At 40.7% G+C, this 23665-nt stretch overlaps 1 protein-coding gene and 1 non-coding gene across 2 annotated transcripts in view; both read right to left on the bottom strand.

The window, feature by feature from the left end:
* Window positions 1–179: 179 nt before the first annotated feature.
* ankrd16 (ankyrin repeat domain 16) overlaps window positions 180–23665 on the bottom strand; it is a 23704-nt gene continuing 218 nt past the window's right edge. Inside the window, 8 exon segments of the mRNA XM_048235572.1 lie at window positions 180–1252; window positions 1866–1944; window positions 17559–17720; window positions 19894–20002; window positions 20890–20914; window positions 20917–20931; window positions 21754–21974; window positions 23144–23665. The exon segment at window positions 23144–23665 is cut by the window's right edge and continues 218 nt beyond it. Of these exon segments, the coding sequence (XP_048091529.1) occupies window positions 1089–1252; window positions 1866–1944; window positions 17559–17720; window positions 19894–20002; window positions 20890–20914; window positions 20917–20931; window positions 21754–21974; window positions 23144–23475 (1107 nt within the window). The 5' untranslated portion in view covers window positions 23476–23665 and the 3' untranslated portion in view covers window positions 180–1088.
* Window positions 22873–22960, bottom strand: trnay-gua. The gene is given in 2 exon segments: window positions 22873–22908; window positions 22924–22960. It is a non-coding gene; the product is annotated as a tRNA-Tyr (tRNA).

Below are 23665 nucleotides of genomic sequence, written 5' to 3'. Positions count from 1 at the left end.
ATTAAACCAATATTGACGTTTGGAGAGCACAGTGTACCACCAGTGCGTTCTACGGTCGGATGGCTGTCAATTAGTCTACAAACATCTAGCCTAATGTTTGCATATGAAATTTCTCATATCCTGTTACTTCCTCCATTCAAGAAACTGCCAACGCACAATGGAAACTCACAGTATATTGGTTTGGTTAAGACTTTTATTGTTTACTTATTGTACAGATGGCCATCATTGGAGCAGGTCTGTCTTGACAAGCAGGATTCTCTCACTCCCTCCCTCAAACACTCACACATACACACTCACCCTTCTGGCGTGCGACGTACAAAGTCAGTACAATAGTGAAGCAGCATGTCACATGACTGCAGTACACACAGGGTCAGAGGGACAATCTGGCACAGCCTGCTGCTGCTAATCCCACACATGTCAGACAGACAGATCTCTCCAGGGGAGTTAGCATGTCAGACAGACAGCTCTCTCCAGGGGAGTTAGCATGTCAGACAGACAGATCTCTTCAGGGGAGTTAGTTGGGAGCCCTCGCTCAGCTCCTCTGTACACAGGATAAGGACATGAAAACACTGTGGATCTGAGATGCTACCAGCTTCCACGCCACAGTTCCCATGTCAACACACACAGGACTGGTGTCATGTCACAGTATCTTCTGTGCATAGCTTGCTTGTGTGTGTGTGTGTTTTTGTGATTAATGGAGGATGGAAGATACACATGTGCAAACTTTGTGTTCATTGTCTTACAGATTCAGCTTTCAAGTCAAAAGCCAGACATCTGTCTATATGTTATCAAACATGAAGTGTGTGTGTGTGTGTGTGAGAATGCTGAATGCTTACTTGTAGGCATACACAGAGAGCGCTTAGAGTAGATTACCAAGGTGTATGTCAATGGTGTGCATCATGGTGGTGTGTGACGTGTGTTTTGTTGGTGTGTGTTCATGGTGTGTTATGGGCGTGCATCATGGTGGTGAGTGACGTTTTTTTTGTTGATGTGTGTTCATGGTGTGTTGTGGGCGTGGCTCATGGTGCGTTGTGGGTGTGGTTCGTGGTGTGTTGTGGGCGTGGCTCTTGGTATATTGTGGGCGTGGTTCATGGTGTGTTCTGGGCGTGGTTCTCCAGCACGCTCTTAACCGCGGGCTTCCTGGCGAGCTGTATGGCCCGGACGCCTGATGAGTCGGCGGAGTCCACCAGCCCCAGAGCCAGCAGAGCAGTGGCCGTGTCTGCATGCTGACCAATACTGGCCATGTGCAAGGCTAGGAGACACACACACACACATATACACTTGAAAACATTTATAAAGTACAACCTTTAACAGACAAACTGGACTGCTTTTGCAATGCTAGCATTATTAGTCCAGTATACTGAAACAGTGGCCTTGTTCATGTGATGTAATCCAGTATAATGAAACAGTGGTCTTGTTTATGTGTAATCCAGTATACTGAAACAGTGGCCTTGTTTATGTGTAATCCAGTATACTGAAACAGTGGCCTTGTTTATGTGATGTAATCCAGTATACTGAAACAGTGGTCTTGTTTATGTGTAATCCAGTATACTGAAACAGTGGTCTTGTTCATGTGATGTAATCCAGTATAATGAAACAGTGGTCCTGTTTATGTGATGTAATCCAGTATACTGAAACAGTGGCCTTGTTTATGTGATGTAATCCAGTATACTGTGTATCACATCTCACCATATATACTGTATACATATGGTGAGATGTGATGTGTGATGGGGGCATATGGTGAGATATAAAGGATGTGTGAGGGGGTGGGTAGATAGATAGATAGATAGATAGATAGATAGATACTTTATTGATCCCCAAGGGGAAATTCAAGTGGAATTCAATATGGAAGCTGCAGTTCCCACCTGTGCGCCCCTTTGTGTCTGTGGCATACAGATCTGCCCCCAGTTCTAGGAGGGTCTTCACAGTGTTGGTGTGTCCTTCCTAAAACACACACACACACACACAGAGTTAGGGGGTTTGAAAGGAGGAATGTGGATTTCTGATGACTCATAACACAACAGTATGTAATGTACAAATGAACAAGAGAAGTCATTATTTCATATTCATTACTCCAAATAAAAATGCCAGTACAAAATAAAATATCTAGTACCACTAGCCAAGTTTGGCAGCGATGTTATCACCGGTGAATATGGTAGGGGGGTCAAACACAATAAGTGGGTGGTGCCAGGTTGAAGTTGATTCATGATAGTCGGTTAAAGCTGACCAAAATTATTTTCATTATTATTATTTAAAAAGCATGAATTAGAGCTGCGCCTTGTTTTTAAGTCCTCTTAAGAAAAGTTCTCTGGTGCAGTGGTCAAAAAGTCTTAGTAGATAGGCAAGGAGGACTTGCACTTTTTCTATATGTCTGATCACTATGCCCTATAAGGTAGACTCATTGAATGAAATTGTGATGTAATTGTTCAATTATGTGATCTGAATGAGCTGTGACCTGCTAGGCCTGTTGGCCACTAATTGGATGCACCTGCTCTAGACTGTTTAAAAGGTTGCCTCACTATGCTGCTGCTCTTTTTTGCACTGATAGTCTTCACTGACTGAAATGTTTGTACAGCACTTTTGCACTTTCTTGCACTTTTTGCAAACTGTGTTGCCTCAAAAAAATTTGAAAAAATATGTAAAAAGCTAAATACAGTGGTTTAATAACCAACCTTTTGTCATTATTACAGTGCATGAAAATGCACTGTACTGTTATCCGAATTCTTCTTATTATTACAGTGCATGAAAATGCACTGTACTGTTCTTCCTAGGCTTCTTCTTCTTATTACAGTGCATGAAAATGCACTATACTGTTCTTCCTAGGCTTCTTCTTCTTATTACAGTGCATGAAAATGCACTGTACTGTTCTTCCTAGGCTTCTTATTCTTATGCTTATTACAGTGCATGAAAATGCACTGTACTGTACTGTTCTTCCTAGGCTTCTTCTTATTACAGTGCATGAAAATGCACTGTACTGTTCTTCCTAGGCTTTTCCTTCTTATTCTTCTTCTTCTAACGCATTTAATGCAGCTTCAACCGTTTAACGTAGAAACTTCATTCAAACATTGACGCGTAGGTCTTAATTAGGACATGTGGGCTTTGTATTTTTCATCTTTGTAACTTTTATACTTTTTAAACTATTAATTAAAAACTAATCAAAATTTCCCCATTGACTTAACATTATGATTATGACATCACAATACGGCCGTTAAGCAATTAGAATCCTATGGCAGGTGTTCGGGCCACCTGGATCAACTGCCAGTCTCAGGCTTTAAGCATACAAACTGGCCCTATTAAGACTACACATCCTGTTCAACTGCTTCCTCTGCCTAAAACTGTTTCAAAATAAAAGTCCTCACTACAATATTTCACTGTTAAACAATTTAACCCTTTAAACTACTGAACTTTTTAACTGTTCAGCCATTGTAACTGTTACTTATCATCAACTATGACTCCTACCCACTGTAGCTAGTTAGCATGGTTAGCATAGTTAGCATGCTAGCAAGTTAACATATTAGCTATTGAAAATGTTAGCATTTTTTAGCAAAACATATTTGCATTAAAAATGATTAGCTAATTTTTAGCAAAAGTAATATGGTTAGCATAGTTAGCATGCTAGCATATTAGCATGCTAGTTAGCATTTTTAACAAAACTGTTAAAAATGATTAGCTAAGTTAGCTAAGTAGATTAGTGGTTAGCATAATAGTTAGCATGCTAATGTGTTAGCATGCTAAAAATGATTAGCATTTTTAACAAAACTGTTAAAAATGATTAGCTAAGTTAGCAAAACTGTAAAATAGTTAGCATGCTACCATAGTTAGCATGCTAGCATGTTAACATGCTAATTAGCATTTTTAGCAAAAAAACTTGGTTAACATTATTATCTTTGATAACATAGTAGCATAACTGCTAGCAAACATTAGGGCCATTCCAACTGTCAGTTATCGTCAATTATCTACCTAAATAATTTAACTATTTAAATTATCCACCTATTTAACCGTTCAATCATTCCAACTATATTAAACCTTATCTACCAAGCAAATCATTTAACTATATAAACTATCCACCTATTTAACTGTTCAGTCATTCCAACTATATTAAACCTCATCTACCTAGTTCAGTCATTCCAACTACATTAAACCTCATCTACCTAGTTCAGTCATTTGAACTATATTAAACCTCATCATGTTGGTTGCCAATTAGCACATCATCTGTTTTAACAACATATTTAACACCATATGTTTTGCATTTTCATGCACTGGTAATTCCCTGGAATTGCGTTTTCTAGTTCTTATTCTTCTTCTAACGCACTTAATGCAGCTTCAACCGTTTAACGTAGAAACTTCATTCAAACTATGTTACGTAGGTCTTACTTAGGACATGTGTGCTATGTATTTTTCAGCTTTGTAACTTTTATACTTTTTAAACTATTAATTAAAAACTAATCAAAATTTCCCCATTGACTTAACATTATGATTATGACATCACAATATGGCCATTAAGCAATTAGAATCCTATGGCAGGTGTTCAGGCCACCTGCAGCCTCAGGCTTTAAGCATACAAACTGGCCCTATTAAGACTACACATCCTGTTCAACTGCTTCCTCTGCCAAAAACTGTTTCAAAATAAAAGTCCTCACTACAATATTTCACTGTTAAACAATTTAACCCTTTAAACTACTGAACTTTTTAACTGTTCAGCTATTGTAACTGTTACTTGTCATCAACTATGACTCCTACCCACTGTAGCTAGTTAGCTAAGTCACATGACAAGCATGGTTAGCATGCTAGCATGTTAGCATGCTAGTTAGCATTTTAGCAAAACTGCTAAAAAATGATTAGCTAAGTTAGCTAAGTCACATGGTTAGGTTAGCATAGTTAGCATGCTAGTTAACATTTTTAGCAAAACTGCTTAAAATGATTAGCTAAGTTAGCTAAGTCACATGGTTAGCATAGTTAGCATGCTAGTTAGCATTTTTAGCAAAACTGCTAAAAATGATTAGCTAAGTAACATGGTTAGCATAGTTAACATAATTAGCATGTTAGCATTTTAGCAAAAGCTTAAAATGATTAGCTAATTAGCTAAGTCACATGGTTAGCATAAAATGTTACCATAGTTAGCATGTTAAGATATTATCATAACTGTTAAAAATGATTAACTAAGTAGCATAACATGGTTAGCATAGTTAACATGTTAGGGCCATAACTGCTAAAAAATGATTAGCTAAGTTAGCTAAGTCACATGGTTAGCATACTTTCTCAGATTTTAAATTGTTAATTTAACATATTTAACATGTTAGTTCCATAGTTAGCATAACTGCTAAAAATGATTAGCTAAGTTAGCTAAGTCAATGGTTAAGATACTTAGCATTTTAACATTGTTAGCATGCTAGTTAGCATAGTAACTCATTTAACATTATTATCTTTGTTAACATAGTTAGCATAACTGTTCAAACATTAGAGCCATTCCAACTTTATTAAACCTCAACTATCTACCTAAATAATTTAACCATTTAAACTCATCCACTTATTTAACTGCTCAGTTTCCAACTATATTAAACCTCATCTACCTTGCAACCAATATAGTTCATTTTTTTTCTGTATGATATTTTACATCATATTTTTGCATTTTCATGCACTGTATTTCCTTCAGGAAATGCTTTTCTAGTTCTTCTTCTAATGCTTTTTGTGCGTTTAATACAGCTTCAACTGTTTAACGTAGAAACTTCATTCAAACTGCGTTGCGTAGGTCTTACTTATGTGACTTCAGCTATGTATTTTTCAACTTTCTAACTTTTATACTTTTTAAACTATTAATTAAAAACTACAAAAATTTCCCCATTGACTTAACATTAGATTATGACATCACAATAGCAATTAGAATCCTATGCCAGGTGTTCAGGCCACCTGGATCACCATATATGGCTCTGGCCAGGCCACCTGGATCAACTGAGTTTCTCAGGCTTTATGACATCATAGCAATTAGAATATTGTGCCAGGTGGCCAGGCCACCTGCATCAACTGTCAGTTTCTCAGGCTTTAAGCATACAGTCTCATTCTATGCTATAAGCCTGAGAAACTGTTCAGTCATTCCAACTATATTAAACCTCATCTATCTAGCAAATAGTTTAACCTTTTAAACTATCCACCTATTTAACTGTTCAGTCATTCCAACTATATTAAACCTCATCTACCTAGTTCAGTCATTCCAACTATATTAAACATAATCTACCTAGCAAATAATTTAACCTTTTAAACCATCCACCTATTCAACTGTTCAGTCATTCCAACTATATTAAACCTCATCTATATTAAAACCTTTTAAACCATCTATTTAACCTCAAGTCATTCCAACTACATTAAACCTCATCTACCTAGTAAATAATTTAACCTTTTAAACCATCCACCTATTTAACTGTTCAGTCATTCCAACTATATTAAACCTCATCCATCTAGCAAATAATTTAACATTTTCAAAATAAAAGTCCTCACTAGCTAGTTAGCATTATTAACATTGTTAACATTTTAGCAAAACTGCTAAAAATGATTAGCTTAAGTTATGGAGTCACATGGTTAGCATAGTTAGCATGTTAATATGGTTAACATAGTTAGCATTTTTTAGTAAAACTGCTAAAAATGACTAGCTAAAGTTAGCTAAGTCACATGGTTAGCATAGTTAACATTTTTTTTTCAAAACTGCTAGAAAACATGAGCTAAGCTAAGTAACTTGGTCAAAATAATTAGCTTTGTTAGCATAACTGCTAGCAAACATTAGAGTCATTCCAACTGTCAGTTATCGTCAACGATCTACCTATATAGAGCCTTTAAACTTTTTGTCTACCAACACGCATTAAACTATCAGTATGTCAACAACCTTTAAACTATCTACTTATAACTTTTAAACTTTCAACATTCATTAAACTATCTGTCTATTAAACTATCTGTCTATTAACAACTGTTAAACTATCTACATTCAACTTTTAAACTGTCTAGGTCTAAACTATCAACTTTTTATTAAGCTATGCTATGTCTGTCCTAGCTTCATTTTCATGCACTCATAATTCCCTGGAATTACATTCTCTAGTTCAACTTTTTGTAATTTCTCTTGAACAGTTTAACTTAGAAACTTTTTAAACTTTTAATTCAAAAAAACTGCTAAAATTTCCCCTTTGAAACTTTTAACTTTTTAAACTATTAATGAAAAACTTTTAAAAAATCCCAATAGACTTAACATTGCTGATTGTGAATCCGTTATGAATCCTAGGTGTTCAGGGCCACCTGGAGCCACTGCCAGTCTCAGGCTTTAAGCATACAAACTGGTCCTATTAAGACTTCACATCCTGTTTAACTGCTTCCTCTGCCAAAAAACTGTTTCAAAATAAAAGTCCTCACTACAATATTTCACTGTTAAACAATTTAACCCTTTAAACTACTGAACTTTTCAACTGTTCAGCCATTGTAACTGTTACTTGTCATCAACTATGACTCCTACCCACTGTAGCTAGTTAGCATGGTTAGCATAGTTAACATGCTAGTTAGCATTTTTAACAAAACTGCTAAAAATGATTAGCTAAGTAACATGGTTAGCATAGTTAATATTTTTAGCATGCTAGTTTACATTTTTAGCAAAACTGCTAAAAACGATTAGCTAAGTAACATGGTTAGCATACTTAGCATGTTAGCATGCTAGTTAGCATAACTGCTAGAAAACGTTAGCTAATTTAGCTAAGTAGCATAATTAGCATGTTAGCATTGCTATAAATCATTAGCTAAGTAACATGGTTAGCATAGTTAAAAATCTTAGCATAACTGCTAGCAAACATTAGAGCCATTCCAACTTTCAGTTATCGTCAAATATCTACCTATACACAGCCATTAAACTATTTGAATATCAACATTCATTAAATTTCCAGTCTGTCAACCACTTTTAAACTATTTACCTTCAACTTTTAAACGGTCTACTTTTAAACTATCATTAAACTATCTATTAAACTAGCTGTCTATCAACAACTTTTAAACTATCTACTGTCTATCAACAACTTTTAAACTATCTACATTCAGCTTTTAAACAGTCTACTTTTAAACTATCAACTTTTATTAAGCTATGCAACCACCATGTCTATCCTAGCATCTCGTAGTAACCATCTCTGTATTATCTGTTTTAACTATACATGATATTTTACATCACAACTTAAGCATTTTCATGCACTGGTAATTCCTTGGAATTGCATTTCTAGTTATTATTTGACATTGTTGTTATTATTACTATTTTGATTAAAGGTGCTTTAAGCAATGTCACTTCTGTTGACGTTCAAACGTGTTTTAGCTTAGAAACCGCATAACATCGTTTAGAGTACCTTTAATATTTGCTCACCTAAAAACTGTTTACTGTTAATTTAACTATTGTATCGTAACGCCTCCAATTACCACCACTTTCGTTAGAAAATTCTAAAACAATGATGTTTTTTACTTTTTTCTTAAAAATAACATTTGATAAATGAACCTTACATTTTTCAGTAGCCATAGGTGTGGTTTGGTTCTTACCGGGGCCAAATTTGGTTTGGTTCTTACCGGGGCTTTTACTGCCTGAAATATCCGATTTTGTTTACCACGCTTGGAGGTTAGTGCTGGCCTGGTGTGTCGCCTATTTACGTCATTTCAATGGCACATGAACTGTTAGACCGAGAATTCTCGTCATGAAATTAAAATTCCACTGGAGCTCCAAGCGGATTTGTACACGCAGCCTTACAACACTGTTTACAGCTTTTCGAGTCACGGTAAAATGTCATTTTTGGTACATAGCCAATTTAGATACACCTATGGTGTGGGTGCTTGCGTTTCTTTAGGAATCCGCTGTCTTGGTTTGTATAGAAATGGATATTAAGTGACACATACAACGCAAGACGGCGGAAATACGGGTCCGGCGGTAATAGGGGAAGTTCCGATAAGGTTCATATTCTGTCAGTCACTTTGGACAAAACCGTCTGCTAAATACCATAACCATAACCTAAAAATAATATTTTTATCACGCTGAACAGAAAAAGAAAGTAATGCGGTGTGCAACAGACAAACGCTAGGCTGCAATCAATACTTGAGCACTTGGGCTATGGGTTCACACATCACCACTTGAGCTATGGGTTCACACATAACCACTTGAGCTATGGGTTCACACATAACCACACATAACCATTTGAGCTATGGGTTCACACATAACCACTTGAGCTATGGGTTCACACATAACCACACATAACCACTTGAGCTATGGGTTCACACATAACCACTTGAGCTATGGGTTCACACATAACCACACATAACCATTTGAGCTATGGGTTCACACATAACCACACATAACCACTTGAGCTATGGGTTCACACATAACCACTTGAGCTATGGGTTCACACATAACCACACATAACCATTTGAGCTATGGGTTCACATAACCACACATCACCACTTGAGCTATGGGTTCACACATAACCACTTGAGCTATGGGTTCACACATAACCACACATAACCATTTGAGCTATGGGTTCACACATAACCATTTGAGCTATGGGTTCACACCAGCGGAGCGCGAGTGAGCGAGGAGTGGATGGAATTTTTGTTGGAGCGCGGACCGCTTTTTAATTCAGAGACCGGCTGACGGCTCTGTTCGCTCAATTTCGGCTCGGCGCGCTCACACCACGAGTCTGAAGCCCAAATCCACATCACGTCTCGAACTCACGTCTTCATAATGAAACTAAGACGTTACATTTCAAAATAAGGACACTTGTCATAGTGATGTAACGGATTTGTTGCTGCAGCTAGGTGCAGAGGCCGCGTTCAGTGCCTAGCATTCAGAAACAGGAGCAGGGAAAATTGCCCGGCGGCGGCAGGCATACAACCTCCCCTCCTCGACACACACATAAAGCAATAAAAAATACATTTTTTATAGCCTATAATTTAGTATGAAAAGTATTTGTTTTAAAATGTGAATTGCTTAAAAATACTGCTAATTTTATGCTGTTTAATGTATAAATTGTGCACTGTCGCTTTAAGACAGTCGCTTTAATTCACGTTTATTTCTCAATGATCTTCTGCCTGCTCGCTATGGCTAGTGCTGTACCCTCTGGCTGGGCCCTCTCACAGTTTTTAAATGGTCAGTAGTGGGAACTACTGTTGCCTTCATGATTTCCTTTTAAAAGTTTCTTATAAGAAGGACATATCACTTATCAACAATGACAAGCCAGAACCTATAGACTTTCCCCTAAAGATGCTAGCTGCAGCAGCAACATTTCCGGAAAGGTACTGGCTTGATGAAATTCATTCTGGACTCTCTATCCGGCCACATAAAGACCTCGGGATACTTCGGTTTGGCTTTAGGGACCCTCTACTCACTACCACGTAAGTGTAATGTTGTTTGGAACTGTAGAAGAGGTATAAAAATAGCGTTTTGTAGCGGCGAAATGACATGCCCTGGTCACTAACAGGCTAACGAGTTTTGACTAAAAACGGTAAAATCGAACTTTCTCAAAACACATCCGAATGACATGATTTTGATGTCAACTCCCATGTATGTACTCCCAATCATCCGTAATTGATCTAAAGTGCATTTTACTCCGGATAATTCCTTTAATCATGTGTGTGTGTGTGTGCATGAATCATGTGTGTTTCTTTATATGTGTGCATGTGTGAGGATGCGGAAATGTATGAAATGTGTGTGTATGTATGTAGTGTGTTTCCTAGTGTTAGTGTGTATGTGTGTGTGTGTGTACTAACCTTAGCAGCATAGTGCAGTGTGTATGTGTGTGTGTGTGTGTGTGTGTGTGTGTGTGTGTGTATGTGTGTGTGTACTGACCTTAGCAGCATAGTGCAGTGTGTATGTGTGTGTGTGTGTGTACTGACCTTAGCAGCGTAGTGCAGTGTGTATGTGTGTGTGTGTGTGTGTGTGTGTGTGTGTGTGTGTGTGTGTGTGTACTGACTTTAGCAGCATAGTGCAGTGTGTATATATGTGTGTGTGTGTGTACGTATGTGTGTGTGTGTGTGTGTGTATGTATATGTGTGTGTGTGTGTGTGTACCAGTGTTGGGCAAGTTACTTCAATGCCTACTCATTAAAATCAATAGAGAGCCTACTATATTGTAAATCAAAGCTTAAAGGAACCGTATGTAAGATTGTGGCCAAAACTGGTACTACAAGGTCTACTGAGGTCGTTGCCATGGCGCCGCCGCATTCGGACGCCTTTTTGGTTGCTCCGCCTAATTTGTGCTTATATTTACTCTTTTACCTTTTATTAACCCCTCATTTGTGCTTATATTTACTCTTTTACCTTTTATTAACCCCTCATTTTTTGCACTTTTCCACTGCACTGATTACGTATGATGGCGTTACACTTAGAAACATCGGAAATGAATTGCCTTTTTGTTTAGGGATGTTTTAATCAACGTTCTACCTTGCCGACTGAGATTCTCGAGATGCATCAGGGGAACCATGGAGACGCATCTCGGCGAAGAAGGAAAAACACCGAGGGAAAGCGAGCGGGGCCCGTAACAGATTGAGGAATAGAGTTCATAGGCCTCCACTGCCTAGCATTCTCTAGCCAATGTCCAGTCTCTTGTGAACAAGATGGATGAACTAAGGCGAGGATACAGTTTCATAGAGACATCAGGGACTGTAACATTCTATGCTTTACTGAGACATGGCTAACTGAACTTGTACGGACTGTGCCATCACTCCGGTGGAGTTTTCTCTGCTGCTCGCTCTGACAGGACTGAGGAATCTGGAAAATCGAAGGTGGCGGTGTTTGCATCATGACGAACAGCAAGTGGTGTGATCCTAGAAATGTCACCGTTCTCTCAAAGTCCTGCTCGCCTCATCTAGAACATCTAGCGATATCGTCTGTCGACCCTTCTACCTGCCCGTGAGTTTACCCGGTAATATTCAACGCTGTCTACATTCCTCCACAAGCCAACACAGATGCTGCGGTTTCAGAATTGCAAGAAGTGTTAAATAGACAACAACACATGCACCCTGAAGCTGCGCTTATTGTGGCGGTGATTTCAATCACATCTGTACATCTACAAGTACATCTGAACCGGTCCATGCCTGAATTTATTCAACACATTCACTTCCCTACTGCGTGGTGACAACACACTGGATCACTGCTACACACAGTTCAAGAACAGTTACAAAGCGAAGTCTCTACCAGCTTTAGGAAAATCAGATCATGCGCTGTTTTTCCTACTGCCTATGTACAATCAGAGAAGTCGGACGGACCCCTAGTGGCCGAAGGAGGTCAAGCTGGACTGACCAATCGGAAGCCAGGCTACAGGGCGCCCTTAGCAGCGTTGACTGGGAGATGTTCAAAGGCGAACTCTGCTGACATCAATGAGTTTACGGAAGTATCATTGAGTTACATCAATATGCTAACTGATTCCATCATCCCAACTGTAAAGATCGAGCTTCCCTAACCAGAAGCCATGGGTGGATAGAGAAGTGAAGCGGCATTAAAGACACGCACCATGACTTATAATGCTGGGCTTATTTCAGGGGATATGGCCGGATTACAAAGCAGCATCTTATAGTTTCGTAGAGCTATTAAAGATGCTAAGCGGCTATAGAGACAGAGTTGAAGCTGATTTCTTGGAGGGTGATCCAACCGCAGTGTGGAAAGGACTCGAATCATCACTGGCTTTGAAAGAAAGTCCCCTCCTATGATGAATGTGAGTAAAGCCCTCCCTGATGAACTTAATGCTTTTTATGCTCGCTTTGACATGAAAAACACAGACTATCTTGCACTAGCTGCAGCATGTGAAGCAAATGAGGATGCATCTTTCTGTGTCTCTGAGGTCGATGTGAGCAATGCCTTTAGGAGGGTTAATTGTAGAAAAGCTGCTGGACGGATGGAATTTCTAACAGGGTTTTTGAAATCCTGCTGCTCAGTTAGCTCCTGTGTTCACTTATATCTTTAACACATCATTGGCTCAAGAGGCGGTTCCTACTTGCCTCAAGCAGTCTGTTATTGTTCCAGTACCGAAAAACAAAAGTCCATCATGTCTGAATGACTACCGCCCAGTAGCCCTGGCGTCTACAGTGATGAAGTGTTTTGAGAAGCTTGTGAAAAACATTATCTGCTCATCCCTCCCTGCCTCCTTGACCCCCTCAATTTGCTTACAGAGCCAACAGGTCTACAGAGGGATGCCATCTCAAACCTCATGCACACCACCTTAACTCACCTGGAGGGAATGGGAATTATGTGAGGATGCTGTTCATTGACTTTAGTTCAGCATTCAACACGATGGTACCTCTCACCTTGGTCACAAAGATGAAGGCCTTAGGACTGAACACCACCCTGTGTCACTGGATATTTGACTTCCTCACCAACCGTTCACAAGTGGTTAGAGTGGGGGTCTGACATCTGACTCATTAACCATCAGCACTGGTGCTCCCCAAGGCTGTGTTTTTGGAGTCCACTGCTGTACAACATCTACACACATGACTGCAAAGCCAACAGTAGTCATACCTCCATCATCAAGTTTGCAGATGACACAGTGATCTTGGGCCTGATTAGTAACAACAATGAACAGCTCTACTTGGATCAGGTTGATGAGGTGGCAGGCACAGTGGTGTCAATCTAACAGCTTGACACTGAATATCAATAAAACCAAAGGAAATGGTAGTGGATTACAGAAGGCAGCAGCAGAACTACAGTTACACCCCACTAATGATCAGCGGGCAACCTGTAGAGAGAGTCACAAGTTTTAAATACCTTGGTGTCCACATTACTGAAGACTTAACATGGACTGTTAACACTCAATATGTTCTGAAGAAGTCCAGACAAGCGACTCTACTTCCTTAGTCCAGCTAAGGAAATTCAAAGTTTCTACATCCATCATGAAGGCCTTCTACACTTCAGTGGTTGAGAGTGTTCTAACTGGTAGCATCATCACCTGGTATGGGAACTCCACAGTTAGAGATTGTAGTACTCTGCAGAGTAGTGCGCTCAGCTGAGCGTTACTATAAGAACTCAACTCCCTGCTCTACAAGATATCTATTCCAGAAGAGTACTCCTAAGAGCCCAAAAAGATTCTGAAGGACTCTTCTCATCCTAACAATGGATTATTCCTACCGCTGAAATCAAAGAAGGCGCCTATGTAGTCACAAAGCCAGAACTGAGAGACTCAGGAGAGTTTTTTATCCCAGGCCATCGAACTCTGAACTCATCACACTATACTGACTTTGCACTCATTCCTCCTCAGCACTCATGACCACCCCAAACACACACCTACAAGACTTTTGGCACTTTTACATCCCCTCTCCCTATGCTATAGACTTTTTATTTATTTTCTTATTTCATCCGTCAAAACACATACACACACACACACACACACACACACATATCTGACTTTCTCAACTTTTGCACATCTCCATAGAACTTTTTATTTATTATTTTTGATTTCTCCCTCCATCTACCCATGTCCTTGATTGCCTAGCCTTTCTGCCCACCCCCACCCACCCCATCCCCAACACACACACACAAAACACACACATCCACATCATCACTGTCATCACCACACATACATACAGCACACTGCTTGCTACAGTAAGCCTCCTCTACCTGCTGCACACTGCCCCCCCTCCCTACATACACAGCACATTGTCTTCAGGATCTTCTCCAACACACATCCTCTACATGCCCACAGCACACTGCCCCCACCTACCCACACACACACTACACACACACACACACAGTCACTGCTACACTCCCCTCCGCCCACACACACATCTTCATCACTCACATACATCATACATACAGTACTCTGCTTGCAATAGTAAGTCCCTTCACCATACTTGCAGTACACTGCCCCCCCTCTCCCTACATACACAGCACATTATTTCATCAGGAGCTTCTCCAACACACATCCCCAACATGCTTAAAGCACACTGCCCCCAATACACAGCACATTGTCTCATGAGGAAGCTTCTCCAACACACATATTGCACACTGCCCTCTCCCCATACACAGCACACTATCCCATCTCCCTGTCATCCCCCAACACACACACCAAGACCCCTGGCAGTTTGGATTAGCCCTTGAGCCGTGGATCTGCCCAAGGTTTCTTCCTTGGTAAGGGAGTTTTCCTTGCCCCTGTTGCTCTTGGGTGCTCCTTGTTGGTGCCCCCCAATCCCAATCCTCCCCCACCTTTCTTATGCAGCCCTTGCCACTTAATCTACTAAAGCCCTCTTCTACTGCACTTTTACCCCCCATAAATGCACATATGGCTGACACCAGACATAATTTCACTGCATTTCTTACTTCCAGTAACTATATGCATGTGACAATAAACTTCCTCGTATCCTTGTATCCTTGTACAATCACTTTCAAATTACTGTAGGCAGTTGTATCCCCCTCTGCTGGCAGAGTTAACCAACGGATGTGAAACACTACTGACTTTGTGATTTAGTAGATGGGTGGAGGGTGGCTTTAGGCAAAACACAACATGACAACATCAACATCAGTTAAGGGCTGCAACTTCACTTTTTAAATGACAATATCCTGGCCAGACTGCTGTTGTCAGATGATATAAGTATTTGAAATGAACATGATTTCTTAATGTCTAGTGACATATCAGGGCAATTTTATGATTAATTGAAATACATTTTTACATACGGTTCCTTTAATAAAGACATGTCAAGATGGTGGCCCTGCTGGCCATTTCCGGTGCCCTAAGTGAGTGGCTTTGGGTGAGTGACATTTAAATGATAACTCAAACACCTAAAAGTAAAATAAAAGGCCTATTATTTACAGACCATTACTGTGTGTTTTTAAACATTAATTTCTGAAGAAATGCTGTTTTACTTATAAATGGTGCACTGTCACTTTAAGAGCATTGATCTTCTACGTTGTCATAATGCCCTTTTGCCAGCTCTTGTTTACAAGCCTTATTTGTTTGAGTTACATTGATAGCACAATATTAACAATAATATGCACAATGTTAAGTTGTTTTAAGCAACCTTCATTGCTTTGGAAATGGAAGTATGCAATGACATGTTGCTTCACATTTCGTTTTCTTGAATACAAGTGAATTATGAGCCTGGTATCCACCTAGCTATCTGAATGGAATCGTTTCAGTCGACTCAGCATATCATGTGCTTCATGTAGCCTAAATGCTTGGAAAAGCGAATGATTGAAGACCCACCAATTCTAATTACTCGTGGTGATTGAGAGAACCAAAAAGGTATCAAACTTCCATGTAACATGGTGTTAGTGCATTTGACATTGTAAACGTTATTGATGAAGAGTGAAGCGCGGTTTGCAGTAAAGCTACTATTCATTGGGTACATGTGGGTGCCCCTCTGTCCTGGTGCCCTCATAAAAGTCGTGATCTTGGCGTGGTGGGGCGGTGGCACTGCCAGGCTACAAAGCTTTTTTCTGCATTTCTATCCCTTTATTCTCTTTTAAGTTTAAGTTATTTAAGTCCACAGCACAAAGCTGAAATGCACAACAGCATGGTTTGTGTTTTATCAAGAATCAAAAAAGATTAGCGTGGCACTACTTTAGATGTTTCATTAAATGACTTGTGCTATTTGTGAGGCATAGAGATCTTTAGGTTTTAGCATACAAAGTGCACTAACTATTATGTTCTTCATAGCCTTGTCTCTGACAAGCTGAAAATAATGGCGTATGCTTATGTCCATCCATAAAATAGAGTCAGCCTCTTGCGAGTCTGCTGCAGCCACAGTCATATTCAACAAGTATCAGGAGATAACGTTCTACTATTTTGCACTGATTTTTTCTCCTCTGTTGTTCTCGCGTGGTGTTTGTGAATATGTATCAAAACAAAACACCACTTAATGGTGGTGTAACAGCAATATATTACACTAATTGCATTACTTTTGTAACGCGTTACACCCAACACTGGTGTGTACTGACCTTAGCAGCGTAGTGCAGTGTGTGTGTGTGTGTGTGTGTATGTGTGTGTGCGTGTGTGTGTGTATATGTGTGTGTGTATGTGTCAAGTCAGTTTCAGTCAAGTCAGTTTTATTTGTATAGCGCATTTAACGTGCACAGAGTGCCACCCAAAGCGCTCCACATATAGGCTGAGACATTGTCATTGACACATACAAAATCATGAACTAACAAAAAGACAATAGCCGGTTGATTAATTAGTAGTGGTGTGATGTGTGTGTGTGTGTGTGTGTGTGTGTGTGTGTGTATATGTGTGTGTGTGTGTATGTGTATGTGTGTGTGTGTATATATGTGTGTGTGTGTGTGTATGTACTGACCTTAGCAGCGTAGTGCAGTGTGTGTGTATGTGTGTGCGTGTGTATGTATGTGTGTGTGTGTGTGTACTGACCTTAGCAGCGTAGTGCAGAGTGTGTGTGTGTGTGTGTGTGTGTGTGTGTGTGTGTGTGTGTGTGTATATGTGTGTGTGTGTGTATGTGTATGTGTGTGTGTGTATATATGTGTGTGTGTGTGTGTGTGTGTGTGTATGTGTGTGTGTGTGTATGTGTGTGTATGTGTATGTGTGTATGTGTGTGTGTGTGTGTGTGTGTGTATGTGTGTGTGTGTGTACTGACCTTAGTAGCGTAGTGCAGTGCGGTCAGCTGCATGTTGGTGGCCCTTGTGTTGACGTCCACCCCCAACTCCTGCACCAGGTAGCGTAGCGCCCCCTCCTGGCCAGTTACACACACCTGGTGTAGAGGCGGCACCCCCAACACATCCACAGCTATAGGAGAGGCCTACACACACACACACACACACACACACACACACACACACACACACACAGACACACACACACACAACACACACACACAAACAAATGACATGCTTATAAAATAAATATAATATATTTTGTCAGTGATGTATTCAGTGTAGCTATGGTATTTACGGGGCAGCCATGGCTACTGGTTAGCACTTCGGACCTGTAACCGGAGGGTTGCCGGTTCGAACCCCGACCAGTAGCCATGGCTGAAGTGCCCTTGAGCAAGGCACCTAACCCCTCACTGCTCCCCGAGCGCCGCTGTTGATGCAGGCAGCTCACTGCGCCGGGATTAGTGTGTGTGCTTCACCTCACTGTTCACTGTGTGCAGTGTGTTTCACTAATTCACGGATTGGGATAAATGCAGAGACCAAATTTCCCTCACGGGATCAAAAGAGTATATATACTTATACTTATACTGTATTTACATGCCACAATTATATTACATTTGAGGTTGGAGGTATATGAATTTCCCCTTGGGGAAGTATCTATCTATCTATCATGATGGATAGATAGTATCTATCTATCCATCATATCACTTCTTTCTGTTTATTAAACATATGGAACCTTATTAAATTACTAAATAATAATAAACCTAAATAATGATTCCCCTGCTCTCCGTATGTTATAGAAACTCTCCTGGGAATGATCTGCAATCATCGTTATAAACCCCATTGAAATGGTTACTATTGAAATGGTTCTATCTGGCCAATCCACTCCACTCTACGGCTCTATCTTGGCGATCTGAAACGCTTGGTCACCGGCACCAAGCTTAAAGATGTTTTCGGGTGTGACCGACCACATTCATCTTGATTTCGTCGGGCGCAATGTTCAAAAGGGTTGTACTAATTCTTTTAATTAACTAGAGGTGTGTTTTGGGCGTGACATGGAGTAAACCAATCAGACCCTCATCTTCTATTCCCTTTAAGAGCCAGGTGCGCTTGAACAGGTGAATTGCTATTATAACGGCGCAGTTACCTGGACGACAGGAACGATTCACCCATGAAGAAACCAGCATGCTCGTGCGTGAGGTGAAGGCCCGTGATCTATTTACGGGGACGTGAGGACACCACCGAAACTCCCCGAGGTGAAGCAGGCGTGAGGTGAAGCAGGCGTGAGGTGAAGGCCCTGTGAGCGTGTCCTCGTCTCCTACAGTCCTGTAATGTTTCCTAATCTAAGACATCTATGGCGCATGGTGATGTTATGCAGCACACAACATGCCACAAAGAGCTGCCACTTACTGAGGACTGCACTGCATGTGCCACCTGACATATCCAAACATCTGAACGGCATTTTCAGCAGCCCAAATGTTCTTTCAATGGCGGCGTGTGCTTTTGTGTGTTTTTTCGACTGAACGACAATTCACACACTGTTGTTGGCACGGTGTAATCAGTCATGTTGATTTAAATAGCTACGCAAGTACGCGTCGTGCTACTATTGGTGATTTAAATAGCTACGCAAGTACGCGTCGTGCTACTATTGGTGATTTAAATAGCTCGCCAAGTGCAGCGTCATTCTGCTACTATTGGTGATTTAAATAGCTCATGAAGTGCACGTCGTCATTTACTATTGGTGAAGTGCCTACTCAGTTTTATACATCATTATCAATTTGCAAATTATGTTGAATAACTACTCATTGTGAGATGTATTTCTTAATATCTTTATTATAATTATGTTTCCCATTGTAATCTTGCAATTTGTAATGCTTTGCATGGACGTGCGCTGGTGCTCGTTCGGGGATGAGAGAAGCAGTGGGTTTGCACGTTGTGCACGTTTGCACGTTGTCAAATAACATAAACAACTGGCCACGGGTTTCTGACCAGGTTTGGTCGTGGTCAGTGGCGTAATGATGTTTAGAGGGTGTAAGACGATTTTTGGATCATCATGCACCAGATCACACCTTCTGCCACACCCTGAAGCAGGTTTAATAAAAGCATGCATGGCAAAATCCATACTGATTGGGTGAAAGATTAAAACAAGCTTTGCGTCGTGCTTTGTGCCATGTTTTTGATCGCCAAAATAGAGCCCTAATCCTGAATTAGAGCCCTAAGCCTGAATTAGAGCCCTAAGCCTGAATTTCTTTAAACTTTCCAGCATGCCCATTCTCATTGAGGTGGTGTCATGTTTGGGTGTTTGTTTGTGATGTCTACCTGGTGTTTCTCCAGGAGTAATCGGGCTGTGGAGATATGACCACTTCTCACTGCGTCCATGAAGGGTGTGACCCCACAGCTGTCTCTACTGTCTCGCTCATACTCACTCCTCCAACACACACACACACACACACACACACACACACACACACAACACAAAAACACACACAAACACACACACAAATACCAGTGGGGTATACTACGAAGCACGTTAGACATATCTAGGCTATGTAGACATATCGAGGCTTGACAAAGCCTTGACTCAGAATTATCGTTAAGTGATACCTCACGATTGCAGTTATGTGATATATTTGTCAAACTAGGCTTTCAGCTCCAGATCTGTCGCGTTCTGGGTGTTGGGATGACTTGTGTCGTATAGCGTGGAAGGCATAAAGACCACCTCTATTTAAAACAATTACTTCGCATTCATGGCGATAGCTTAATCTACGCTACCCGGTCATTTTTTCAATGTCTAACCTATAACATCAAATAAATCAATTGTCATCAGTTGTTTGTATGGTATGCACATCCATAGTGGGATATTAGCACTTTAGCACTATTAAAGCGCATTGAGATCAAAATGTTAGTAGGCGGAGGAGCTCCACCTGTAAGATATATGACAGAATCCTCCTACATTGAGAACTTCGTTTTAAGACAATTGATTGGTCGGTGTGCGGTAGATTACGATTTGAGCTATAACTTAGCGCCTAACCTCCTCCCGACCAGGTTTGGTTGACAGCACAACTTACCATGGTGATATAGCGACACTAAAAACAAATCCCTTTAGGTGTCACAGCATAGCCTGGCTTTGGCAACATGCCTACCTAACCCACTAATGTCCGAGATTAAGTAGTACACCCCCCTGGTGGTCATTCTTTAGAGATCATTTCCCCCATAATTAAACCTTAATTTCTAAACCAGTTTTCTCAGATTGAAAATATCAAACACTAAAAACTAAAATTAGCCCTGATCAGTTTATTCATGCGTGAAACTAACCTCTCCAGGAGAATCTGGACAATCTTTCACATCCATGCAGGGCTACATGTGGAAGGAGAGGAGGAGGGCACCGTTACAGGTAAAGCGGTGTGTCTATCAGTGTCTGCTCGATGCAAAGCTATGTGTCAGTGTGCTTCTGCACGTCTAATAGGCCTTTATATGTTTACCATCACACTCTGTGTGTAGAGGTGTGTGTGTGTGTGTGTGTCAAATAGGCCTTTATATGTTTACCATCACACTCTGTGTGTAGAGGTGTGTGTGTGTGTGTGTGTGTCAAATAGGCCTTTATATGTTTACCATCACACTCTGTGTGTAGAGGTGTGTGTGTGTGTCTAATAGGCCTTTATATGTTTACCATCACACTCTGTGTGTAGAGGTGTGTGTGTGTGTGTGTGTGTGTGTGTGTGTGTGTGTGTGTGTGTGTGTGTGTGTGTGTGTGTCTAATAGGCCTTTATATGTTTACCATCACACTCTGTGTGTAGAGGTGTGTGTGTGTGTGTGTGTCTAATAGGTCTTTATATGTTTACCATCCATCACACTCTGTGTGTAGAGGTGTGTGTGTGTGTGTGTGTGTGTGTGTGTGTGTGTGTGTGTGTGTGTGTGTGTCTAATAGGGCTTTATATGTGTGTGTGTGTACTGGTACCTGCTGTGTGTAGAGGTGTGTGTGTGTATGTGTGTGTGTGTGCGTGTGCACAGGTACCTGCTCTGTGTAGAGGTGTGTGTGTTTGTGTGTAGAGGTGTGTGTGTGTGTGTGTGTGTGTGTGTGTGTGTGTATGCGTGCGTGTGTGTGTGTGTGTGTGCAGGTACCTGCTGTGTGTAGAGGTGTGTGTGTTTGTGTGTAGAGGTGTGTGTGTGTACAGGTACCTGCTGTGTGTAGAGGTGTTCTTTTGGTCTTGCTCTCGGTCCTCCACAGCTCACAGTTGGCCAGCAGGAGGCGCTGTATGACGTCAGAGTCTCCCTCACGGCACGCGATGTGGAAGGCTGTCCAGCCATCTTTGTTCTTCAGAGAGAGATTGGCACCCCACTTCAGCAGCAGCTCAATGACCTCTAGGCTTCGTCTAGTACACGCCATCATCAATGGTGTCCTGAGCAAGGTCAAAGGTCAAAGGTTCGGTCCACCTGTATTTTTACTTTTTTTTTTTTTTTTTTTTTTTTATCAGGACTACTGTCATGTCATAAGACTACAATTACCACATCTTCGAGCATTAGTCTTTCAACATAACAATGTATATCCTCTTCAGTTAAACACATAAGGGGCAACTATGTATTATCATATGGAAGATCATTTAATGGTAGGCTACTCTAAGCAATGTTACAGGATTTCTAAGCTAAAACATTTTTTGTCACATACAGCAAACATCTCACAATCCGCTAGGCTAGCTGTCTGTCCCCTGAATACACTGTAAAAAACGCTCTCTCTGTATAGACAGCCCAGGCTCCAAAAACGGCAACAAAAACAGCCTGCACCATGAAACATGATGACAGATGACATGGATGACAGGACAGCGGTGTATTTCGGGCTTGGTGCTTTGCTGTTTGCATTAGTACAAAACAGTAGCTTTTAGGCTACTGCATACACAGATCAAGCTTGAGTTTTGTTATCAATATTTGCATAATATTGGATGATACCAAAATGCTAATATTTTAATTAATTTAATATTACTTGCGAATAGGTTGACAACGCTACAACGTCCAGTAGGTTATTAGCCCTATTACGCCGTTATAATCATGGCTATCTCTCTTTACCAGTTGCCACTTATGTCTGTCCTCTTCAAAAAAAAAATGGAAGCATGGCACATTTGGCAGTGCATGCCTTGCGGAATCAACTCATGCTTGGAGTGGATTGCTATCTATCTCGATTTTAAGAACGTGTTTACTAGTAAAGTATCGTTTGAGTAAACTAGTAACTAGTTTACTAGTAAAGTATCGTTCGTGCCTAGGACTCCATATCCCGTCCACATCGATATTTCATTAAAAAGCCACTCCTTCGAGCCGGATTCGAACCAGCGACCTAAGGATGTCAGTGATAAACCGCTACAGTCCTCCGCTCTACCAACTGAGCTATCGAAGGTTGGTATGCCTAGCTGACGTCAGACACCTAGACAAACAGCTCACTCTATTCACTTGCATTCGCTGCGATTGTTCGCGTCGTGTTTCAACCTCTAAAATGACACGCAATATCAAACCCACACTAGCAAAACATGCACAGACTATCTTTTGTAATATATCTTAACCAAATCGAGTTGAAACTTACCAATCTGCCTTTTTCAAACTGTCCACTTTAGCGCCCCTTTCTAAAAGATAACTCGCGCAGCGTGCATGGCTCATCGAAGACGCTTCGTGGATTGGCCTCTTGTAATCGTTATTGTGCAACTCGATGTCCATGTCTATGATTTCAACTAAATATGTCAAAATATCCAAGTGTCCGTGCCTGGCCGCATAATGCAGGAGCGTATCACCAGACCTTCCGAAATGCCCACTAATAACCGAATGTCGGATATCGATGTTAGCTTCGAGTTCTTCTTTCAGCAGGCATAGCTGTCCATATTGAACAAATTTAATTAGATTATTTGAGATATTTTCCATTTTCAGAAACACAACTGACACAGACTTCAGCTAGAACCATTAACCCAGTCACTAATATCACTGGCTACGAAAAAAATTAAATGTGCAGGCATGGCCAGCATTTGCTACTTTGCTTACTCAAACCACTTCCACGCGTTTGAAACATGTAGGTTGGTGACGGTAAAACCAAAATATTTCTAAAACGCGCTTT

Source organism: Alosa alosa, chromosome 23 (genome assembly GCF_017589495.1).
Source record: "Alosa alosa isolate M-15738 ecotype Scorff River chromosome 23, AALO_Geno_1.1, whole genome shotgun sequence".
Lineage (NCBI taxonomy): Eukaryota > Metazoa > Chordata > Actinopteri > Clupeiformes > Clupeidae > Alosa > Alosa alosa.
The sequence above is the reverse complement of the archived record's forward strand: the minus strand, read 5'-3'. Positions and strand labels throughout refer to the sequence as shown.